Here is a 9,761-nt window from a genome sequence, read left to right on the forward strand (position 1 = left end):
TCTCTCTCTCTCTCTCTCTCTCTTGGTTTTTTGAGACAGGGTTTCTCTGTATAGTCCTGGCTGTCCTGGAACTCACTTTGTAGACCAGGCTGGCCTGGAACTCAGAAATCTGCCTGCCTTTGCCTCCCAAGTGCTGGGATTAAAGCTGTGCACCACAACACCCGGCTTATAGCTGTCTCTTAAGAGACTCTGCCAAAGTCTGACAAACACAGAGGCAGATGCTCACAGCCAAATGGGTCTCCAATGGAGGAGATAGAGAAAGGAAGGACTGAAGGAGCTAAAAGGGTTTGCAGCTCCCTAGGAAGAACAACAATATGAACTAACCAGTACCCCCAGAGCTCCCAGGGACAAAACCACCAACCAAAGAGTACATATAGAGGGACCCATGGATTCCAGCTACATATGTAGCAGAGGATGGCCTTGCAGGATATCAATGGGAGGAGAGGCCCTTAGTCCTGAGAAGGCTTGATGCCCCAGTATAGGAGAATGTTGGTGGGTGGGTGGGGGAACACTGTCATAGAAGCAGGGTGAGGAGGGATAGAATGGGGGTTTCCAGGTGGGAAACCAGGAAAGGGGACATTTAAAATGTAAATAAAGAAAATAACCAATAAAAATAATTTAAAGAAAGATTATATGATAACATAGCATCTGGAAGAGATTTCTTTGACAGGCATATCCAGAATGTATCATATTGCAGAATATTAAACATTTATTTTGTATGATATATTAAACATTTATTTTGTATGATAATAGAAATATAATTCTAATACCTAGTACTAGATGCTATCAATATCCTTGATTAGATTTTCCAATCAATAATGTTGTTAAGAAACAATACAGTGACAAAGTCGAAATATCATAAAGCTGTTGAATCTCCAATCTAATTACATGTTGAAAGTTATTTTGGATCGGCTAGCTAGTTTATATTAGTAGTAGAAATTGAGGTCTAAGAAAGAATAGACATGACATACAGCAGATATTACTTAATAGTATTATCTGTGTTAAAATGGGCACTATATCATCTAGACTCAGGTTGAGGCTATCAAACTATATCCAAAATCCTCATTGCATTTGATTTATTATAAACAAATAGCTTTAATTCCAAACTATAATTTCCAACAATCAGATGCTACTATGTGATATTTTTGTGAATAAAAGTCTTTTCTAGACCCAGAACCATGAAAATTCTGTCTTAGTGAAGTCTCAATATTTTTCAATGTGATTAAAATTCATATTATGTCACCATAGTTATGAAAAAAGTAAAAATATGTTTTGTATAAGTCTTATATTTGATAATTTAAGCCAATTAACAAATCCTGACAGCTGGTGTAGAATTTGAGATAAAATTCCCCTGCTGACTCAGGCAGTGAATAAGAATTTAATGTTCATTAAAATATGTCATACTCTGAGACCCAAAGCAGGTACCATCTGTTTCCAGTTCCTACTACATGCCTAGGTATAGATTCCATATTCTAAAATTATCTTTAATTTACAGTAAGTATAATTTATTTTGAAATAGCATCATTAATAACCAGTGTAATTTTGAATATTTTTGTCAGGATTGTTATCTGAGAAATTTGGTATTTCATTTCTTTACAATCTGATATATGTATGCATGTTCATATTTTTCTCATCACAAGACTGAAAATTATAGAGGAGATAAATTGTCCTTTATGAAGTGAATTCTATTACTTATAAAATTGTAAAAGTTATCCAAAAAAAAAAAAAGCCCGTATCAAGAAGAATTTGGGTTCTGATATCTGTCATTGTTTGTCAGGGAAGAATAACACTGGGAAAATATGGAGATGTAAGTGTATGCCATATAAAGTTTCCACAAAAACTTTGTACTCATTTATTCTGTCGCACCAAATGACAGGAATGCCATGCATATATAAGTCTCTGTGGAAAGTCTTGTTTTATCATGATTTGGTTGGTGCCCTGATTGTAACTCCTCTGATGCCTCTCATGAATTCATCTTAATAGAATAAATGCTTTCAAAAATGTGTTTCTAGATCAGTGGTTTCAGCATGACTTCCAACATTTGTATTCTTGCAAATAGAAAGTCTTAGATCCTTCCCAGATGTATTGACTTGTATATTCTAAAGAGAGGGACAGAAAAATGTATTTTATTCCACATGAGTCTAATATTCTCTGAAGTTGAGAAACTCTGTAATCAGCCAACCTACTTTAGTACAGGAACTGATGATTGAAATGGAGTGGGCTATTTCATATATTTTGATAAATCCTTGCAGAAAAAAATAGATGCATTATTCAGTCTCTCCAGCATAAGAGAAATTATGTTGGCATTATTCTCCTGTGCACACTCCAGATGAGAAAAGAGGGTGAAGGTTTCCTGTACCTTTTGTAATTTTATATCCCATTTCAAATTCATTTTATCTTCTAACCTTGACCAAGTAGAACCTGTCTACTTTTGTCTTACCAAACAGCATAATCTGACTCTTTTATATTTACTACTTACGAAACCTGATTTATTTACTGGGACTTCCTGTTTGCTTTAAAGGTAGGTCCAGGTGCCAGGTGTTTATGAAAATGAAATTTTTATCTTCTTTTCTTGGCCTAGCCATTTGTAAGTTTTCCAGAGTTCTCTTTGGTGTCCTGAACATTTAAAAAAAAATTTACTTGTGTGTGCACCTACACACATGCATTTATGTGCATATAAGTGCACATGCCAGAGTTTGCATGTGTTGATTAAGGTCAAATTTTGTGAAGTTGCTTCTTTCTTCCTATTTTATGTGGACTTTGTAGGTTGAGTTCAGATTCTTATCTCTTCCTCAACATTTTAGTACTCTTATGTGTCTTTAGCATTTACAGACTTAGCCTAAACTCCTGATTTATAAAAATTTGTTTGCTACTAATAATCAGGGGAAATTAAACCATAGTTAATTAGGATATGCACATCTAACTAAAAATTAAAATGACATCCAAGACTACCACATAGGAGGAAGAGTTAAGTCCATGTTAAGCTCTAAGAGATCATAGTTCACATAGTGAGTTATAGGCCAGGACAAAATAGGGAAGCCCTGAGTACAAAATCCAAATGCATTCACACAGAGAGATAAGTGTAGTACACATATACACCAAAAAGTGACCTCAGCTATCCATAGGAGATTACCATATTTAATGACTAAATGCATCTAGTATTGCTACAGAGTTACTTTCACTCCAACTGCTAATTATAGAGAAAGAGTCCCTTCCAAAAAGGAAGTAATTAAGAGAAGACAAGGAGGAAAGGGGAAGGTGGGGAAACAGAGAGACAGACAGGAAAAGAAGAAGAAATTGAGTCTAAACAACTAATTAGCCATAGGAATGGTAGTTATATTTATTTAGGAAGAACCAGAATATAATTTCTTTTTCTCAAAGATTAAGGAAGAATTAAAAGCTGTACGTATAGGGATATAAGGTACACTCACTACTGAAGCTAAATATGAAATATGTTTGTTTCTAAAACAGTATTTTTTAAGCATCAATTTCAGATTTCCCTTACAAAATGTTACCATACCATTGCATATTTAGCTTCAATATTAGGTGCACCTCTGATCTCTATACATGAGGCTACTTAAAATTCATCCTTAAGCTTTGGGAAAAATAAGCCAATAGTGAGTCTGTTTGCGTTTTTGACATCAAATGCATGAACATGTAGCATTCATCTTTTCAAAAAGAAATAAAAATGAAAAATAAGAACATGTCATCAAATTAGGAACATATAGATTCTTTAAAAAATCCTAAATCAGATAGGGGACTAATATCCAATATATATAAAGAACTCAAGAAGGTGGACTCCAGAAAATCAAATAACCCCAATAAAAATAGGGCTTAGAGCTAAACAAAGAATTCTCACCTGAGGAATACCGAATGGCTGAGAAGCACCTGAAAAAATGTTTAACATCCTTAATCATCAGGGAAATACAAATCAAAACAACCCTGAGATTCCACCTCACAATAGTCAGAATGTCTAAGATCAAAAATTCAGGTGACAGCAGATGCTGACAAGGATGTGGAAAAAGAGGAACACTCCTCCATTGTTGGTGGGATTGCAAGCTGTTACAACCACTCTGGAAATCAGTCTGGTGGTTCCTCAGAAAATTGGACATAGTACAACCGGAGGATCCCACAATACCTCTCCTGGGCATATGTCCAGAAGATGTTCCAACTGGTAAGAAGGACACATGCTCCACTATGTTCATAGCAGCCTTATTTATAATAGCCAGAAGCTGGAAAGAACCCAGATGCCCCTAAACAGAGGAATGGATACAGAAAATGTAGTACATTTACACAATGTAGTACTACACAGCTATTAAAATGAATGAATTTATGAAATTCCTAGGCAAATGGATGGACCTGGAGGACATCATCCTGAGTGAGGTAACGCAATCACAAAAGAACTCACACAATATGTACTCACTGATAAGTGGATATTAGCCCAGAAACTTAGAATACCCAAGATATAAGATACAATTTTCAAAACACATGGAACTCAAGAAGAACGAAGACCAAAGTGTGGACACTTAGCTCCTTCTTAGAATTGGGAACAAAACACCCATGGAAGGAGTTACAGAGACAAAGTTCGGAGCTGAGACGAAAGAATGGACCATCTAGAGACTGCCATATACAAGGATTCATCCCATAATCAGCTTCCAAACGCTGACACCATTGCATACACTAGCAAGATTTTGCTGAAAGGACCCAGATAGAGCTGTCTCTTGTAAGACTATGCCGGGGCCTAGTAAACACAGAAATGGATGCTCACAGTCAGCTATTGGATGGATCACAGGGCTCCCAATGGAGGAGCTAGAGAAAGTACCCAAGGAGCTGGGCGGATCTGCAACCCTATAGGTGGAACAACAATATGAACTAACCAGTACCCCCCGGAGTTCATGTCTCTAGCTGCATATGTATCAGAAGATGGCCTAGTCAGCCATCAGTGGAAAGAGAAGCCCATTGATCCCCCTCAGTACAGGGGAATGCCAGGGCCAAGAAGTGGGAGTGGGTGGTTGGGGGAGTTGGTGGGGGAGGGTGTGTGGGACTTTTGGGATAGTATTGGAAATGTAAATGAAATAAATACCTAAATAAATTAATAAATAAATACCAAAAGTTAAGAGAAAACAAGGAAGGTGAGACTTTCTCCACAAAGGAATTGAATGAATTTAGAGTAGAATCCAAATTTGGGTTTCAGTTTCAGGCAGGTAGCATAAAGTATGATTTTATATCTAGTGTAAGTATGCACTTATATTTCATGGCAAGCTAGCATGCAATTAAAAAAAAAACACAAATTCACAAATTCTATGTATGACACCACTATGACATTTTTATCTTTGATATTAATTTAGTTTATCTATCAATTCATGTTTTAGACTATATCAGTTGTCCAATGGAGAAAATAGTGATTTGTGAGACAAAATATAAATGAACTTCACAACATGCACCTCTGAAAAATATGGCATGAAGGCTGCAACTTATACTTCACCAAGTGAAACAGTTTTTCGCAGAGGGGCAAACAAATTTTAGGAGATATTAGAACATTCTGGACTTCATAGCTATCCATGCAGGTGGCATGTCAAATAAGTGGCTCAAAAAGCACATTGTGTGAGATTATGATGACTACTCTCTGTGGATGAAACTTTGTTTCATGAACATTTGGCTCATCTGTTCATGATAATTTCTTGGGTCATATGAAATCTTAGTTGTTCTTAAATATGCTTGGAATTTTTTTAGAAAGATATCATATGTTAGTTTATATTCACTATATTTACAGCCTTTAGAAGAATAGGGTTATTAAAGGTCTATAAAATGATTTTATCCTCCCCCCCCCTTTTCTGTGTTTGCAAGCAAAGACACAGCCGAGCATTTGGTAGCTAGAAATCTGAATCCTCTATATGAAGGGTGACCTTAGTCAATAACCTACTGCTTTGACATAAGTCACTTTGTTTATCTATTCCAAAGCAACTCAAGGGCAAGCATAACCTTCCTCAACAATTCTGAAAGTATGAAAGGTACAAAAATTATTAATATGACACAAAAGAGTTTAGAAAATAATCACAAAAAATCTGAAGGATTTCATTCATATTCAGTGACTTTGTTCCTTTAATTGGGTTTAAGAGAACATTAAAAAACATTTACTCAAAGACTGAGAGTCTGATGCCTGCTTAAAGTATACAAGATGTGTGTTCAATTTCTAGGTCCAAGTGCACCAAAAATAGTAAAAAGCAAATAATTATGCCAACAGCCACATTTTTATTGAATGATGGTTATTACAAACAAACATTAATATCAGGAAACCATGGAACAATACATTTTTTCTACTAACATATAGAAGTATCAAAATTATGATGAAAAGATGAAAAACAATACTTCTGTTTTGTCTAAATGTACATAGCATTCTTAAATCGGACTATCCCTTAACCATTAATGCTTTCTACATTCAACAATGATTCTGTCAAATAATACTATTCATTTGAATTTGATCAGAAATTTTAAAATTCTGTAGTGTCCAAGGGCCATTAATCCTACCTTGAAACTTTTTAAAAAAGTATGTGCATGTTGAATTCCTTTTGGAGTGACTGTGTCTTTTCATTTGACATTCCTTCAACTATGTTAAAGTGAGCTTTTACATGCCTTGTCTACATCTGATGTATTGTTTTTAGTCTTCCCCCATTTAAGAGAGTGCATCAAGATTGTAATTTTCTACTTGGAGTTGTATCAACATTTGATACTGTGTAGCTACATTTCTCAGCTATACAAAGAAGCAAACACAAGTAAAGGAGATTGAATTATAATATTTTAAAACCTAGACTTAATTTCATTCTTATTTTAACAGACTTTAAAAATAGATCTAGAAAAGAAAAAGCCAACCATGGAAAAACTAAGTTCACTCAATCAAGATCTACTTTCAGCACTGAGAAATAAGTCAGTGACTCAAAAGATGGAAATCTGGATGGAAAACTTTGCACAACGTTGGGACAATTTAACCCAAAAACTTGAAAAGAGTTCAGCACAAGTAAGTGATATTAATTCTTATATTGTAAATTATGTTGAAGATACTTGAAAACTATATTAAGAAAAAATACTGTGACTTTCCCCAAACTATACACCTAGTTTAGCCCTTTCCCCATGTTTGGTTGATCTAAAAATATGGTTCTCTCGTTCACCCTGGTATTGGGAAATTGTGAAGAGGCAGGTATATGAGTACAAAATGAATAAACTCATTGCTGTCATTGCTTCTTCAGGAATGGAAAACTGTATGATTAATTAAACAAATTACTATGGAACTGTATCATCATTGTCTATATTTATTTTTAACATGGATTTGGAGAGCCATGAAATACTAGACATCAGTTTAAACTTGAATAAAAATTGAAGTTTAGGAAATAATGAATTGCCCATTCAAAATTATAAACAGGAATAAGACTAGGTTGTAAGTCTTTAACTTCCCCGTCAAGTTCTATTTTAGTGTAATAGCTGTGGCTAAGTTGTAAAAACATAAAACTAAAATTAGGAAAAATAACTATATCACACTTTACAAATAGACTTCTGGAAGTATAACATTGCTAATTTTTTTTTACTTTATCCCATAATAGTAATATGGCTAAGCAACTCATTTATTCATGCCTTTGTTTTTCCTTTAAAAAGTTTCCCAAATCATGTGATCACAGGGTCAATTTAAGTCTTTGTTAAGGGTTACTAATTTAAAGGAACATACAAAGAGATCTACACACAGAAAGGAGAATTAAAGATAGTAACAAAGAAATAGCAACTTCAATATGAAAGTTAATTGCTTTTATCTAACCTCAAATTTAGTTTAATCAAAATTGTATAAGATTACTAAGAAAAAATATATTTAAGGCTAACATTGAAGAGATCCCCTAAAATTTTTATATATTTTTCTGTTACAAAGAAAATAAACATGTTTCATCACTAATTCACACTCAGTGTATTATTGTGGAGAAATGAGTTTTTATGTGATTGCTGTAAGAATGAGCAAAACTTGGTAATAGGCAAACCTCATTACTGAGAACTAAGATATAGGGTTGTGATGGAGATTACAGCAAAGGTGATTGTGATAATATAAAGAACATCAAGTAGCTATGACTTTAGCTGCTTTTAAAGTCACAACTTTGAGTTTATTTTAACCTGAAGAAGCCATTCTGTGGTAAAAAGATGAAAATATCAAGGGGCTTGGGGTGGTCCTAAGCTTTGAGGGATATTATCTTGCATTTTAAAGTTAGCTTGGGGGTGGGTAGAGGATTTTAAGAGAGGAAACTGGGAAAGGGATAACATTTGAAATGTAAATAAAAAATATCTAATAAAAAAATGAACGACAAAAAAAAAAAGAATACCTGAATTTAAGCTAAGAATGCTAAATAAACTTGATGAAAAGGCAGTCTAGGAAAATAGAAATACTTTCTGGTCCAAAATGTTCAAGAATAGTAATTCTTTGTTGTGTGATTACTTACAATGGAAAAGGAGTGCAAAAGACACATACCTTAGATTGGCTTCTATGAAATTCCAATGGTTATGTCTTCAACAAATGCTTTTACAAATGTGCATGCTGATATGCACAGTTTTCTAAACATCATGATCTTAATAATTGTATTGTTATCTTGATTTTAATTAGGAAATATAATTAACATTTCTCTAAAGTTAATAAAGGAAACTTAATGTAGTTTAACTGATTTGAAAAGTTACCACAGTCATTTAACTGAAATAATTTATACTCTGGGACAGATAAGTGACTTAAGTGCTTTATAATTAATATTGTAGGTTATACTAAAACTTGAGTATCTGATGATTTAATATAAGAATATATCTACCCAGATAAATTGTAAAAGTTTTCAGACATTTTTCCCCAAACAAACATTCTCCCTTGGAAGAAGAAAATAGCTATGACTCATATATTTTGATGTCATGATTTGTTTATTTTCTATGCAGTTAATGATCATTTTTTGAAATAATTTCAGTTGTGAGCAAAAATATCCTAAAGATAAAACTAAAGCAATTGGAATTCCTCTGCCCTTGAATATGACAGTTTATGTTCATGCTGTGTATGTCTGTGTCTACATTCAATATTTAGGCTGAGTTAACTCTTCCCTTCTTTTATTCCCACAAAGAGAGAAAATGAGATTGTATATTCCTTTGGTGTGCCATTTCATGTTTTTGTGACAGTTTGACACTTTTAACAGTCACATAGGTAACTCAACTCAAGATGCTACTATAGAGGGCCCACATTTGATTCTGAGCACTAATATAAGGAAGCTCTTAATGTACTGTAGAACTGTGGATGCATGTGTTGTATTTAGAGTTGCTTAGATATTGCCTTTTATAAGAATTTCAATTTAAAATATTTAAAACACTTTTCTGTTTATGACAATCTTATTGGCTCCAGAAGGTTTCCAAAAGAAACAATGTAAAACTACTATATATATATATATATATATATATATATATATATGTGTGTGTGTGTGTGTGTGTGTGTGTGTGTGTGTGTGTGTGTGTGTGTTTTCAGTAAAATTAAACTATTTAGGTCACTTCACGTATTTTAGGATTCCATCTTAGTTAAATATATGGGTTAGCCACAATGGATTTTAGTGCATCTTTTGGGTAATTATTTTTTTAAAGTTTCTTTTTTTATTAGATATTTATTTCATTTACATTTCCAATGCTATCCCAAAAGTCCCCCATACCCTCCCGCACCACTCTCCCACCCACCCACTCCCACTTCTTGGCCCTGGCATTCCCCTGTACTG

General features: G+C 34.0%; 1 protein-coding gene across 4 annotated transcripts in view; it reads left to right on the forward strand.

Annotated features, from left to right (window-relative positions):
• Positions 1–9,761, forward strand: part of Dmd (dystrophin) — a 2,293,239-nt gene that overhangs the window by 857,714 nt on the left and 1,425,764 nt on the right. For all 4 annotated transcript variants that reach the window (XM_029473189.1, XM_021152893.1, XM_029473188.1 and 1 more), the window contains exon 16: positions 6,836–7,015. In XM_029473189.1, coding sequence (XP_029329049.1) covers positions 6,836–7,015 — 180 coding nt within the window. The remainder of the gene's footprint in view (positions 1–6,835; positions 7,016–9,761) is intronic.

Source organism: Mus caroli, chromosome X (genome assembly GCF_900094665.2).
Source record: "Mus caroli chromosome X, CAROLI_EIJ_v1.1, whole genome shotgun sequence".
NCBI classification, from domain to species: Eukaryota; Metazoa; Chordata; class Mammalia; order Rodentia; family Muridae; genus Mus; species Mus caroli.